This window comes from Pollicipes pollicipes, unplaced genomic scaffold, assembly GCF_011947565.3.
Source record: "Pollicipes pollicipes isolate AB1234 unplaced genomic scaffold, Ppol_2.1 Scaffold_1600;HRSCAF=1878_pilon_pilon_pilon, whole genome shotgun sequence".
In the NCBI taxonomy this organism is placed as follows: Eukaryota; Metazoa; Arthropoda; class Thecostraca; order Pollicipedomorpha; family Pollicipedidae; genus Pollicipes; species Pollicipes pollicipes.
In genome coordinates this window covers 24,881,013-24,896,453 of record NW_023595962.1, presented here as the reverse complement: position 1 = coordinate 24,896,453, position 15,441 = coordinate 24,881,013, and the positions used below count along the sequence as shown (strand labels likewise).

At 52.2% G+C, this 15,441-nt stretch overlaps 1 protein-coding gene and 1 long non-coding RNA gene across 2 annotated transcripts; both read right to left on the bottom strand.

Moving 5' to 3' along the window:
- Positions 1-9,433: 9,433 nt before the first annotated feature.
- Positions 9,434-13,104, bottom strand: LOC119089886 (uncharacterized). The gene is made up of 2 exons (XR_005093196.1): positions 13,022-13,104; positions 9,434-9,842 (listed from the first exon to the last, which is right to left on the bottom strand). It is a non-coding gene; the product is annotated as an uncharacterized LOC119089886 (long non-coding RNA).
- Positions 13,105-13,106: 2 nt separating this feature from the next.
- On the bottom strand, positions 13,107-15,441 carry LOC119114909 (prostaglandin E synthase-like; the record flags this gene model as incomplete). Its single annotated transcript, XM_037238971.1, has 3 exons — positions 14,997-15,441; positions 14,480-14,671; positions 13,107-13,253 (listed from the first exon to the last, which is right to left on the bottom strand). Coding segments are annotated over exons 2-3 (276 nt in total), but the record flags the coding sequence as incomplete, so codon positions are not given.

Below are 15,441 nucleotides of genomic sequence, written 5' to 3'. Positions count from 1 at the left end.
GCAAGCAGTATGCGAGTGCATATCAGAACATATCCATACGCAGCCGTGCTCAATCATTTCTAAATGCTATCTTTGTTTTATGGTGTGTTTTATTTCAACATGCAATAAACAGTACGATAACATGAATACACTGGCGCATAAAGCACATAAAAGGATTGATGCAAAAGTCATAAGACTTAAATCTGGGCACCTCTCCCAAAAGAAGAAACAAGACAGGTGACAGCCGGTGTGCATGCTCTGCAGCACCAGCTGCCACCACCGCCACCGCCTCCGACTCATGTCGCGGTTTTCATACTTAAATGATGCAGATCTGGAAGCACGCCCCGAGCACCCGACCGCCTTCATTGCTGATGTTTATTCTATACATTAATTTGTGCTTGTTGTCGGGGTTCAAAAGTTGACTGAAAAACTGGGACCAACGCATATACATCTTCATTCTGCTCGTTTTTCTACGAGAAATAAGGCCATTACTGCCGCCGTATCTACGTGTTTTGTGCTCTTCAGCATGTGAAAAGTGACAGTTCGAGCAGCCCTCGTTGTGTCTTACATGCGTTCCACCTTAAGTGTTGCCTAAATTTATCAGTCGATGTCCTGGCCGAGACTCCTGTCTCGGGTCTCGCCGCCCGGTGGTGTATTTTTTCTATTCGTTGTTCGTCCTGCGATGAAATGTACGTGTCAAAAACAATGTCACAATAGTTAGAATGAAGTCCTTCGCAAGCTTTGCGTATGCTACTGAGTATGCTGCGCTGTATGCGCTTAGCTATGGCGTAAAGTTACCATAGGGCTATGGGGTACAAAGGGGGCTATATTCGCCTTTTTAATAATGTTGTTAACATGTATAAAATAGTTCAGATCTGTGTATTGAGTAAGTCCTAGGTGTTTGTGTGCGTCGGTGCCAGGGTGAATATGTTGGGCTGAGATTTTTAGCATCGGCTGCGTGCGATGCGTTCTATGGCTGAATGTCTATGGTACTGTTTTTAAGGAATAAGATTTATTGGCCCACTCCTGACCGTACTCGTCAACAGCATCCGAGCCGCGTTGAACTGAGGCCTATACTGTCAGCATTGCCTGGGGTAAGTGAGGTAAGGGAGGCGTGAAGGGAGGTGTCATCGGCATAACAGAGTTGGTCATTAGTTACTTGGTCAGCATGTCCATCAAGATGCCTTCCAGCCAAAAACGGTCTTAGGACCGACTTCTGCGGGCCAGCGGTGTAGGTTTCTTTTCAGCTGGAGGCTTCAGTCCCCCTCCCTCCTTCTCCCACTTTGGGAAAAAGTGGGAAAAATCAGGAGAGAATCCTATCTTGTTGGCGTATTTCGGGGGTATGTTGGGTCATTTTTCACTGCTCAGCCCCCTCCCCCCCCCCCCCCGTTCTCTTACTCTGCGAAACCACGCGCCTGCCACGGGCAGCCGGAGTCTATAGTTCTTGTCAAAGAAAAGGCGTCTCCCATCCTCATTATCTGCCTTCTGTTTGCCAGGTATGATTTCAGCCCGACTAGAATGGTGTCCGATCAGGAGAAGCTGCTTCACATTTGAGGAAAAGTTCATCTTCCCAAATTTTGTCAAAATATTTAGAAGTGTCGAAGAACCCGCTGCCACGTCACGCAGTTCGTCCAGTAGTCCATGGAGGTTGTTAGTGAGGCACATCATTTGTAATCAAGTGCTGTGACCCGGGCGTTAAACCACTCTGTTTGGTCGGGGTTTGTTTGATGTGACGTGGGAGAAGATGGCAGTAAATACAAGTTGTCTAGGATTTTTTGTAAACATGTCAGAAGACTTATGGTACAGCACTGACGGAAATGTCACTGAGTACCTTGCATTTTGAAGATAACTTTCACAACTGTTTCTTTCCATGATCTTGGAAAATCCCCGGAGACGGTGGCATATTAAACAATCTTATGAGAGGCTGTATATCAGAATAGCTGGGCTATCGAACGACGCATAAGATTCCACCACCATACCTTTGCAAAAAACAAACGCCTACAGCTTGTGGCGCTGAATGAAGCAACGCTGTTGTCTTACTTGGTCGCAGGTCATAATATCTCTGTTAAACCACTTAATGTTGGCACTTTACAGCTGAAGGCCATAGTGTCTCTGCTGGGCCATTTGATATCACCCTTTTGGACTACATGGCTCGCATTTAAAAACAGCATACAACAAACATTAATTAATCAGTCACTGAACTCGGTTGAGCCGTACTCAGTACCAGTTTGCGCACGCTTGCGGCAGCCTTGCCAGGCATCGCTCGCTGAGCGAGACATGTACCGAGTCACAGCGCTGCGAGCACGGCCACAGCGCCGTGCTACCGGCAGCCGAACACCCTGCAGCAGTGCTGGCCACAGCGCTGTGTTACCGGAAGCCGAACACCCTGCAGCAGTGCTGGCCACAGCGCTGTGCTACCGGCAGCCGAACACCCTGCAGCAGTGATGGCCGCATGGTTTTTGGCAGCGAGGGCAGGAGACGTTGCAGCAGCGGGATGTTGGGCCGTCCGTGACGGGGTCGGGGACCGACGGCGCCTTCCCGGGAGCCGGCCGGGACGGGGGCAGAGGAAACTGGGGCCGGTACCTCGCGGCGTCACAGGCCTGCGGAGCAGACAAAAGCGTCACAGCTGACGTCGAAATGCCTGTAGGTGGTGCTTCATCGCCGTCCCATAATTGGCTCATGAGCAGCCTTTTACGCTTTCAGTGAATCAAAAAGTCTTTTTTGTTTAGAGAAGGAAATTTGCGTGCATTTTGAAGGTCACTTTTCCTGCCTTGTTTACTTTTTATCACACGATGATCCATTCGACCTGCATGAAATTGATTAAATGGCCCCATTTTCAAAAAACCGCGCTGAGGTCTTTTTGCCTTTGGACGGCAGACATGTCTGCAGAGAAGTCAACAGCGTCATCCATCTGCAGGGACGACAACAGTGTCACACGTCTTCAGGGGAGACAAAAACGTCATACGTCTGCAGGGGAGACAAAACCGTCACACATCTGCGTCAGCGTCGCACGTCCGGGGACAGCAGCGTCAAAAACCAAAACGGAGCGCTCAAAACAGCTCTAAATACCGAACTTGGGTTACCTGCAACTAAATGGCGGCCAAGAGGCTCGGCTCAGCGCGGGCTGCCTGACCATGCCTGTCATCAGCCGGACGTCAACCTGCGTTGTTACCAGGACTTCCCTTGTTTGCGACAGAACGCGGTCAAGCGGCGGGGCTGACGTGTCAGGGGTAACTGAGGACACCGCAACTGTAGGCTGGAGCATCAGGGGTAATTGAGGACACCGCAACTGTAGGCTGGAGCATCAGGGGTAATTGAGGACACCGCAACTGTAGGCTGGAGCATCAGGGGTAATTGAGGACACCGCAACTGTAGGCTGACGTGTCAGGGGTAACTGAGGACATCGCAACTGTAGGCTGGAGCATCAGGGGTAATTAAGGACACCGCAACTGTAGGCTGGAGCATCAGGGGTAATTGAGGACACCGCAACTGTAGGCTGGAGCATCAGGGGTAACTGAGGACACCGCAACTGTAGGCTGGAGCATCAGGGGTAATTGAGGACGCCGCAACTGTAGGCTGGAGCATCAGGGGTAATTGAGGACACCGCAACTGTAGGCTGACGTGTCAGGGGTAACTGAGGACATCGCAACTGTAGGGAGCATCAGGGGTAATTGAGGACACCGCAACTGTAGGCTGGAGCATCAGGGGTAATTGAGGACACCGCAACTGTAGGCTGACGTGTCAGGGGTAACTGAGGACATCGCAACTGTAGGCTGACGTGTCAGGGGTAACTGAGGACATCGCAACTGTAGGCTGACGTGTCAGGGGTAACTGAGGACATCGCAACTGTAGGCTGACGTGTCAGGGGTAACTGAGGACATCGCAACTGTAGGCTGGAGCATCAGGGGTAATTGAGGACACCGCAACTGTAGGCTGGAGCATCAGGGGTAATTGAGGACACCGCAACTGTAGGCTGGAGCATCAGGGGTAATTGAGGACACCGCAACTGTAGGCTAGCGTGTCAGGGGTAACTGAGGACATCGCAACTGTAGGCTGACGTGTCAGGGGTAACTGAGGACATCGCAACTGTAGGCTGACGTGTCAGGGGTAACTGAGGACACCGCAATTGTAGGCTGACGTGTCAGGGGTAACTGAGGACACCGCAACTGTAGGCTGGCGGGTCAGGGGTAACTGAGGACACCGCAACTGTAGGCTGACGTGTCAGGGTAACTGAGGACACCACAACTGTAGGCTGACGTGTCATGGGTAACTGGTGACACCGCAACTGTAGGCTGGCGCGTCAGGGGTAACTGAGGACGCCGCAACTGTAGGCTGACGTGGCAGTGGTAACTGAGGACACCACAAATGTAGCGGAAAAGTAAGCTCTTGGACGGATCGACAGTCGACACTGTTGATGCTGACCGGTCGGTAGTACTGCGTGACTAATGCCATGCAGGACCGCAAGACTTTGCACCTCTCCTCGATGCCAAAGTGAGGTGGGACGAGTCCCACTGATACACCAGTAATGCATACATGATGCTTACGGTATGGTGCGAGAATGTGGGACCCGGGGCTTCGCGACGCACGCAGCTTCAGAGGCTGTATGGTGTCGCTCGTATCTCACCTTGGCAGGCATCACGGGCAATCGAACCCCGTACCTCAGAGGTTGGAGTGGCCCGATGGGCGTGGAGAGGGCCTGATAAAATGTACGACAGGAGGAAAAAAGAGGCGGTTTGGGCAGAGTGCACCGGCTTGAGGGTAACGTCCCGTTTCGATGCCGCAGATGTGCTGATCGGTGAATGAAGAGGAGCGGCGTGCGTTTAGTGCACTAGCCGCAGCTGGCACTCCGGCAAGGGTGCTCTACAGGTCGCACCCCTTACCGACTACTTTCCGGTTCTGGGACTGGACACTATCTGCCGCAGATACTCACCAAGACCAGCGTCACGACCAGCAGTGAAAGCAGCGTGCCGGACTTCATCTCGCCGAGCGGAATCCGTGTTCCTCTCGTGCGGCGTGTTCGGCAGCAGGGACCTGGCCCGGCACTGAATGTCCAGCAGGGCTACCTCGCCACCCTTCCGCGTGCTGGAACGGACTGCAGCAAACCTCGCGTGGGACGCGGCCATAGATGTACAGGCTAGATATGACAGGTGAATGGAGTGGTTCGCTCGCTGGTGCGCAAAGCCGGCCGCTCTACTGGTAAATACAAAAAACATAGACTCGCGCTGACGGAGCTTTTGCGACGCATGGGGCGAGGAAGCTGTTGTGTAAGGTCATGGAAGCACAAAGTCAAGCTAGAACCGATTTTGAAGGTCTTTACGAGATAAAGCCGTATGCCAACAATCCTGAAACATCAACATCTTGTATTTAGCTGTTCAATGAGTTACCCGTGGGGGAATCCCCACTGCCGACCTCCACGAATGCTGCCTGCGCGGACGGTCCGCCGTGCTCACGCCGGGCAGTGGTGGGGCCGCTGTCTTCCCGTCTGCCTTGCACTCTAGAGTCCGCGGGGTTTGGTGCGGTCGCATCCGATGTGTACGGGCGACATCCGTTCGGGCAGCCTGTGGAGTGTGGGCCCACCCCTGATGACGACCACCGCGGCCCAAGGCCCTAGAACAGAGCCGCGGCCCTGCCGCCGGCCCGGATGGTTCCGTCGCGCTCACGCCAAGCACCGGCGGACTGCCGCTCTGCCTGCCATTCGTGGGTCAAGTGCCGTAGGGTTCACCCGCCGTTGTGCCGGGTTCTGTGGTGGGCGTCCAGGGGCGTAATATCTGGTGCTGCCGTGGGGTGGACGTCGGCACACCTGGTGCCGCGGTGATGCTGCCGGCGTCCGTGTCTGTGGCGCCGACGTACGAGTCGCTGCCTAGTCTGCATGGCGCGGGGCGCGATGTCGCCTACCGCTGCCTTCGCCACTTCCACGGCCTTCACAGAAGGCGAAGGGCACGAGTGCCTGCCACGCCCACATATAGGCGGCGCCCGAACAGACATCCGGCAAGGTCAGGGACTGGTTGGCCAGTCTCTAACAGATGGGATGAACACTTGCGGGCACTCAAGACCGGTTAGCTATTTACACAACAATTTTCACAGCAATAACAGGGACAATATGTCAGACCAACTGGACCAGACCGGTCGACTGGACCGTCATAAGCCGCCCCGAACGTCTTCCGAGAATTATGCCTGGGATTCGTGCGCACTGCTTCTGCGATCTGGCGTTAAAACTGCTGAATTACGAACAGTTATAAGGCTGACTGGCACAAGACATTGATCAAACGTCGCGTACAGATTTGCATGCTTCTTCACTGCTCATCAAGACACAGACACTTTTTCCTACGAGAACCCAGATTACGTGTAACAGAAGCCTATAAAGAAAGTAGGGAGTAGGCCTGACGAACCCGACGATCGGAGAGATGAGCGCTGTAGGAAAGGATATATGCTGGTTACGCCAACTGGCAAATGAAGGCAGAATACCGTCGCCTACAGCTTGCCTAATGTCTTCTAAACAGCAATGATTTAGAGGCTTTTGTGGCGGTGTGGTGGTTTTCCAAACCGCACGGAGTTTCCAGGAGGTGACGGCCGGGATCTCAAACGTCATAGGTGCCGATGGGGCACATTACCGCATCGGTACCATCGGTATGCGGCACATGCACTCTCCGGCATCCGCCAGGGCACTGCACGGTAAGCTGCGTCTAGCTACACAACGAAGCGACGGAGCTCCTCCTCAGCACTCAGGACCACCTCTTGACGACTCCTGCGGAGGGATTTATCAGCCCAGCGCTGCTGGCCAGCCACAGACTGCGACGTCGTGTGGAATGTGGGGTCCTCCGACCCCGACGGCTCGCCAGCGCTTCTCGGCAGGCGGCGCGGCCTGCTCCGTCCAGTGCCCTTCGGACGACGAATACGGCAACATAGCAAATGACATTGGTGACCGCGGAGAGCAGCCGCGGTCGGCGGTCATGATCGCCCGGTACATCGAGCGCCTCGGTGCTGCCTGTTCCATACGTGTCGTAAAGTGATTGTGAGCCAGCAAGCCAAGGCAACGTTTGTTACTCATTTTTACAGTTTTGCCACTTTATGTTGTGCACACCAATGTTGGTGGCTGAAAGCAGGTAGTGTTACATGAAACACCAGAACAGTAGCTTTACTGGATGCTGCCTAAGATTTCTATCCATTTCATGCGTACCAAAGTGCAGCGAAATAAGCTAAAACCTGGTTGGCTGAATTGCCCTCCAGGTGGTTTAAATATGTATCCAGGACTGATGTTAAAATTGTTGAAAAAAGGCCTGAGGGTAGCCCTAGTTGCCAAAAAATCACAAGTGAAACATTCATGTTCAAATGATCTAAGCGAACGAAATGTTCAACTGATGTAAAAAGGCACTGGAAGCATGGCACATTTCCCTTGCAATTCTAAGTCCACCATGAGAATTTAGAGGAATGCTATAACAAGCAAGCAATGTCGAAATGGCAACTAAGGAAAACAGTAAATTTTTCCTCAAGGTTTTAGTTCTAACCATGCGTGAGATTAAAAGGATCCATAACTGTTTTCTGGGAAGTGTCAAGCTTGTCTTGCCAATGGATAAAGGGGGGGGGGGGGCTGTGTAATGTGTAGAATGGTAACCTATCTAGATGGTGAAAGGTAGCAGTGCGGGTGAATGGTCCGAGCTAAATACAGCCTTCATGCCATCGGGATCAGTTTCTGATTCCAGGGAGTAATCAGTACTTAGAGGACCAGATTTCCTTTTGAAATGGCAGTTGTCTTCTGTCAGTCAAGCTGAAAAGTGCAAAAAACACACCTAATTTACAAACACTTAGTTGCTCTCACAAAGTTTTGCGCAATACCATTAATCATAGGAATACCACGACTAAACCCATGTACAAACAGGCACCTGCCATAAGCTCTTGGAAGTCCACTGGCCAAAACTCATTAGCGAAATGTGCAGCCGCCACTACTGCTACTGTGAACAGACAACAAAACAATACCAGAATTTTGACACTGTATTGAATATACTGTTTGTTGCGGAGTCCAAGCGCCAGGCAATGTAAATTATGTGTGACTGACCACTTGCATACACATATGCATATATATATATATATATATATATATATATATATATATGGTAACGCTAGGTACGAGAATTCAGACAATTCAGTTGAAAAATTGAAAAAGACATCAAATTAAAAGCCCGGAGAGCACTGACCCGAACCGTACTATAAATGTTGCCTTGACAGCGAGCCATGCGACCTGATTGGGGCCTCCGACTGACACCGCTACCACCAGTAACAATGACATGAAAAAACACGAATCTATGGCCGATTGGGTATGCCTGAAGCTTGCAGAGGCCATGCTACCACGCAATATATCCAGCGAAAGCCACAAAACAACGAAGCATTTGCTACCAACACCGAATGTCGGCCCCTCCAACGTACCAAGTAACCCGTACAGACGGCTCAATGTATTTATCAGGATGGCGGCGGGTTTCGCGTACCGGCGGACAGCTGTAACCTATCTAGTCCTTTATATCTATGAATGCGTTATACGTGCCAGCACACTGCCCTCTGTTGCTTCCAATAAGCGAGGTTTGCAACGCAACGGCAAACAGCTGTCCTCGGCGCTGATTGGTCACCGGACTGACATGCCTAAGGGCATGGCAGTGAAGTGGGCTGCCATGACGTGACAAAGGCATCCATGACACTCAGCCAATCAGGGCCGCGAAATCAAAAATCAAATCAGGGCCAACCAGCCAATCAGCGATGGAATGCAGAGGGCCATGGACGCCAGAACGTGAATGGAACGAGGAGTATGGCGGAGGAGGTGCAGGCGGTCTCTTTTCGTAAGATTAACATCAGCCGTGATGTAACACGAGCGAACCCGTGATGATGCATGGAGAGAGTCGCCTGTAGAGCATATTGCGGCCCTCTCACCCTTAGGGACGCTGCTGCGACCACTCCGTGGATAATTTATAACAGTAGGAGTTGCGAACTCCGATGCTGACTACGGGAGAATCGTGAGACACCACATCGTTGGAACTGAGAAACAATAGCGTCTTGTAGATACCCTTCCAGTGGCGTCCACTTACTATTGTTGAAACGGCAGTCAACGCGACTTGGGGTGTGGCGGCAGCGCTTATGCCAACCCCGACACCTCTTCGCGCAGCGAGACATGTGGGATCTGTTTGTATACACTGTTTTGTAACCGCCTTATTCCCGAATAACTCAGCGAGCAGAGATGTGATAACAAGCGTATGAAGATGTCAGCATCAAATGCGCAGCAAGCGCAAAATTCAGCGAACTGACTCCGCTGCTGAAGCAAAGCCTTACTGCACTATAATTATTTCGTAACTATACTGCGATAAAATGTTGAACAATGTGGGCCGGCCTACAGTTCTGGCGTCGCGCGTGCTGTGTTTAATATGGAACCAGCTATTCAGACACAATCGGGAACATCCAGGAAAAGCACACGAGCAGACAAGGCGGATATATTGCATACAGCACCCTGAGATGGTCCGTTTTAGTGACACGCTGAGCCATGTTTACATACGTGACGGGGTTGGCCAGCCTGTTTAGGGTACAGCTAAGCTGCACCACCACCGCTAGTGCATTGAAACGGGTTTCAGCGAGATGCCCGCCATGCATTGTGTTATATCGTGTAAAGGACGCTCTTGTCGGAGGGTGTTTTCCATCGCCCAGGGATCAGATGACCCGCGATCAGGGCAGAGGTCACGACCTGTGCGGCCGCTGGTGACGGGAGAGGGGAGGGGGCGCAGGTGACGCCGCCTAAGGCCTCAGCAGGCGTACATGATGGTGCTGCCCGCCATGAATAGAGTAGCAGCCACCCCGACTATGAACGCCAGCCCTCGGACACCAGGCACCTGGAACAGGACAGAGCCGCACTCGTGACACGCTACATGACACTGACCTTGAGAGATACTTCATGGGGATCATAAGAAGACTTGATTTTCTGAAAACACTGGTATGTGTGTGATGCTCTTTGGGGTTTTCCTTCTTTTAGTTATTGCAGGAGAATATTGACACTAATGCAAGAGGTCAAGACCATTCTGAAGGAATTAAAAGCCGCAGCTTGTGTTAAACTTTGATGCGAAGGTGTCATGCTTAGAACGCACACACCGGACAAACGCCGTCCGACCCACGGGGCGACGCCACCAGTTTTTGAGAGCGGGGGTGGAGGCGAGCTCATGAAACCATCACGACACTTGAATAGAGATGGAGTGAGAAACCATGTGTTTAAAAGGTGACGCTTTCTTAAATGACCACTACTTGCAGTTTATTCAAGTGCTTCCGCTTCTCAGCCTCTCTTCAGCGCGGTGGATATTATCATTTAGACGATTGGCCATATAATACATCGGCGTATAAACGTGGAAAAGTTATTTCGTACTGCCGAAAAAGCTTTGCAAAGTGATGTTCCAGTTATCTTTACCCCGCAGCTACACTGGCGTGGACACCCGATTCCAAACGTCGTTTTAGTTGCTTATGAAAATATAACAAAAGACTAAATCTGGCAAATTATGATGGTGGCATTAAAGGCACCCCAACAACACGCTGCTTGCGGATCAGAAAGCTCACATAATTCTTACAGGTCTGCAGCGACACCGTTCGTGGTGCAGCCCTAAACACAGCCAACGTTTTCTGGCGTAATGAGTTTGGATTGGCAAAAGCGATTGCGGCATGCTCAAGATCCACTCGATCCGGGCGGAGGCGGTGAGGGCGGCGCATTGCTGTTGCGTAGATCTTATTTGCGCCATCACTAAGCGAAGTAATTTTTCAGCCCAGTCGCGCTGAAACCTCACTCAGCTGTGGCTGGGCTGGCGGGCAGCCATAAGGAGACGAGAGGAGACAATGGAGTTCGATGATTACCGGGGTCGGCTCCTTTGCGCTGTGCCTCACATTACATCACTTATAATTATTTGACCTCACATTGTGACTGTGATAAATTGGCAATGGTCCAGATCTCAACGGCCCGGTCACTTAGCGCTTCAGATTTCTCGAGCGCAAGACAATACGTTAAGAGTTCACAAAAAAGTTTCGCGGCGATCCGCTTCAGCGGTTTTCCTTTTTTGCTTTCTTTAGCCCCGGAAACATTAGGAAAATGGACTTTCGTCCCCGGACAAACCTGACTCAGACCTATACTTCATTCCAAAACGAACCTTTATCCCACTAAAGCCGTCGAAAAGCGATTTTCAAAAGCATCATAGCATCGTTGTGCTGCGGCATTAAAATATAACAGACCAATTCATAAACTTGCCGTTGGGTTGGCATTCCAATCCAGTAATGGGTAGATGAAATGCTTGATGATGATGCTGCCATGAAAGGCGCTCAAATGCAAAATGCTTCGAGGCACGGAATGCACGGAAAAGATCCGTAAAAATGCAGGGTTATATCCATTTATGGTCTAAGGCTGCTGCAAAATCACGACAGAGGAAGTGGTGGTAAAACAAGGTGATGGCCATTGACATAAGCGTTCAAAAACAGCAGCTGCACCTGGGATATTAGGAAAATTGCTTTATAGTACGTATACTACAATTTGATATCATGTGTGCATGTGAATGTGTTCGGTTAGAATACGAGACTATCGCCGAGCGGTTTTTTTGACTTCTGGTAGCATCGTACTAGCATTCGTAACTATGTCATACTTCTGATGTGAGGGAGATTCGTTATGCTAGAAATGGAAATAGGCTTACGTAATAAAAATATGTGTGAAGGCTACACTTCCTTCTGCAAGAAGCTTGTTAGGATAGGGAAGACAGCCCTCTTCCTATCCGCCGATAGTGGGGACGACCCCCCCCCCCCCCTCCCCTCCTCCCCCCGTAGCGCCACCTCTGGCTGCGCCCTCCAAGCCAACTAGCGTCTCGAAATTCCTCAAAGCCGTCTCCGTGGTCTGAGGGAGTTATGGTGGACTCGTAATCCAGTGGCGCTGGGTAAACAAGTCCTAAAGAGGGCGTATTGTTCGGACCGACTGGAATGGAGAGTTAAGCTGGCAACTGACTAACGGGAGTTGACCTAAGCCCGGACAGCGTAACGAGAGTTGACCTAGGCCCGGACAGCGTAACGAGAGTTGACCTAGGCCCGGACAGCGTAATGAGAGTTGACCTAGGCCCGGATAGCGTAACGAGAGTTGACCTAGGCCCGGACAGCGTAGCGAGGTTGACCTAGGCCCGGACAGCGTAACGAGAGTTGACCTAGGCCCGGACAGCGTGCCGCAGCTTCGTGATGGACGTGAAACTCTCTGCACCCCAGCCTGGCGAAAAGGCGGAGACAAAATAACCGGTTGAATTGGACGGCGCAACTTGGGTGGTGGGCTGAAAGCACACCCAACAAGCCATGCTTAGCAGATACTCTGAACCCAAAATCAGCCCATGCAAATTATTCGGAATATCAGGTTTCTTGAAAAAAGTATGTTTTCGTCGTTATTTTTCAAAATGTTGTATATTTTGATGTTGCAGGAATATGATGCATTAATCACCTCCAAACTGATTTTGAACTCCAAGCACGGAGGGTATCGCATATATCGATATCGAGATATCGCATATCGAGAGTATATCGCACTCGGTCAGTATAGGGGAACACTGCCGAACGGTTTTTTGAAGTCGTGGTAGCATCGCACTAGCATTTGTAGCAATATAACACGACTGATGTAAGGGAGCTTGTTTTGTAAAAATTAGAATAAGGGCTGGGCTCCGTAGTGAAAATTGGTGTAAAGAATATACCCTCTCCTCCAAGAAGATTGTTATGTCAGGGATGGCCCCCCACCCCACCGGATCCGACGATAGAGGGGGACGCTTCCTCCCCCCCCCCCGCTCCCCCCTGCCCCCCCCCCCCCTCCCCGATGGTGCCGCCCCTGGTCCGACCAATACGAATCAACAGCAAACCCGCAGCAGTGACTCACTTTTGACTTGCACCCACGATAACGTGTGAAGCATTGGGGTGGAAACAATGTTCCTTCTATTCCTGGCCTGGCTTGAGCTGCGCAGCCGTAGTTCACAACGGTAGAATTACGGTCCATCTCCCCTGATGAGCACTCCACCAGCCGTACCTCATTCAGGTAGAGCACGTGTGGGCGATCCGGGCGATGCCGAACGTGCGGATGACGTTGGTGGCCACCCAGAACGGTCGGCCCCGGTGGCCAGGTAGATCGGGCACAGGATCAAGAACGGCAAGATGTTCTCCAGGTCGTTGCGGTGGGCGCGGCGCACGCGCTCCACGTCCGGGTCGTCGAAGATTATCTTTGCGCCTCTGCTCTTAGCGTCCTCCGGGTTGGAGCAGACCTGCCAGGGCCGACACGTGACAGTCACGGGTGGTGCGCAGGATCCTGCCAGGGTGACACGTGACAGTCACGGGTTGGGGGCAGACCTGCCAGGGCCACACCGTGACAGTCACGGGTAGGGAGCAGACCTGCCAGGGCCGACACGTGACAGTCACGGGTTGGGAGAGACCTGCCAGGGCCACACGTGACAGTCACAGGTTGGAGCAGACCTGCCAGGGCCACACGTGACCGTCACGGGGTTGGAGCAGACCTGCCCAGGGCCACACGTGACGGTCACGGGTAGGAGCAGACCTGCCAGGGCGTCACGTGACAGTCACGGGTGGGAGCATGATCTGCCAGGCGTCACGTGACAGTCACGGGTGGGAGCAGACCTGCCATGGGCGTCACGTGATAGTCACGGGTAGGAGCAGACCTGCCAGGGCCACACGTGACAGTCACGGGTGGGAGCAGACCTGCCAGGGCGACACGTGACAGTCACGGGTAGGAGCAGACCTGCCAGGGCCACACGTGACAGTCACGGGTGGAAGCAGACCTGCCAGGGCCACACGTGACAGTCACAGGTTGGAGCAGACCTGCCAGGGCGATGCATGACAATCACGGTAAAATCAAGGTCATTGGGCGGGTGTAAGCCAAAGCGCTGCCATATCGATGGCTATCGCCTCGGATGGTGCTGGCAACTCGGTCGAATTTCGGTGGAGCTGGGGTTTTCTGCACGGCCAGCTGATGGACATGAGATATTTCATCAGCTGTGTGTTCCTTGGAGCAGTAAACTTAATTCACCCAGCTGAGATATCAAGCGCACGCATGATGTAGGATATAGATAATATCGTTACATAGTATGTACATATCCACACACACACACACACACACACACACACACACACACACACACACACACACACACATATATATATATATATTATATATATATATATATATATATATATATATATATATATATATATATACATATATGCATACATATATGCATGTATATATATACACTCATCCATGGTTGTAATACTACCATTTCCATATCCATCCATCGTTATGAAAATCATGTCACTTTGCACGGTAAAACAATCAAACTAATGCCACCTCCTGACAACCTTCAGTGCTCCTCAGCAGACAGCCAGGCAGCGCAGTTTTCTACGTAGGTATTGTTTTGTTGGCGTTTGCATTCACTTTTTTCTAGAGTTTTTCTACTACCTTCTTTTCACAACTCACGCCCTTTGCTCTGCGATGTCTGGAGGTGAGAAAGGACATCGTGGTTGTCTTGACGACGAGCAGGGCCGACCAGAAGAGGTACGCCCGGAACAGGGGACTCTCCGGGGTAAGATGCGCGAATCCCGCCATGACGGCTGCCTCCACGGACTCCAGGCGACTCTGCGGAGTCCCGAGACGCTCTCCCAGCTCCGCCTGTCCAGCGGTCGAGCCTGTTAGCTGCACGCATTCCACGCGTCGCAATTGTGGCTTGATCGGCGATGAGAGGCAGCGGCTAAGAGTTTCAGAGGTCCGTAGCTGACAAGATGACAGTCAAGTCAGGTCAGGCAAGATGACAGATTGTATCTGGTGCACTTACAGACGTCTATCAACACTGAAGCGAGTGCAAATGTAGAAAACATTTTTCTAGGAGGAATTCGGCTGGGAGCAGCCCACCACGCCTGTGACCTCGCAACAGAGCCATCCATCGCACGGAGAACGGAAGGATGACCTCTCCTGACGTCCGTCGTCCCTGACTGACCTCTCCCGACGTCTGTCGTCCCTGGCTGACCTCTCCCGACGTCTGTCGTCCCTGGCTGACTTCCCCCGACGTCTGTCGTCCCTGGCTGACCTCTTCTAACGTCTGTCGTCCCTGGCTGACCTCCCTCGACGTCTGTCGTCCCCGGCTGGCCTCTCCCAACGCCTGTCGTCCCTGGCTGACCTCCCTCGACGTCTGTCGTCCCTGGCTGACCTTTCCTGATGTCTGTCGTCCCTGGCCGACCTCTCCCAACGCCTGTCGTCCCCGGCTGGCCTCCCCCGACGTCTGTCGTCCCTGGCTGACCTCCCCCGACGTCTGTCGTCCCCGGCTGACCTCTCCCGACGTCTTTCGTCCCCGGCTGGCCTCCCCCGACGTCTGTCGTCCCTGGTTCACCTTTCAGTTGCCACGCCGCCCGCCCGATTCTAGCTCTTGCTCGCTCCCGAACGGC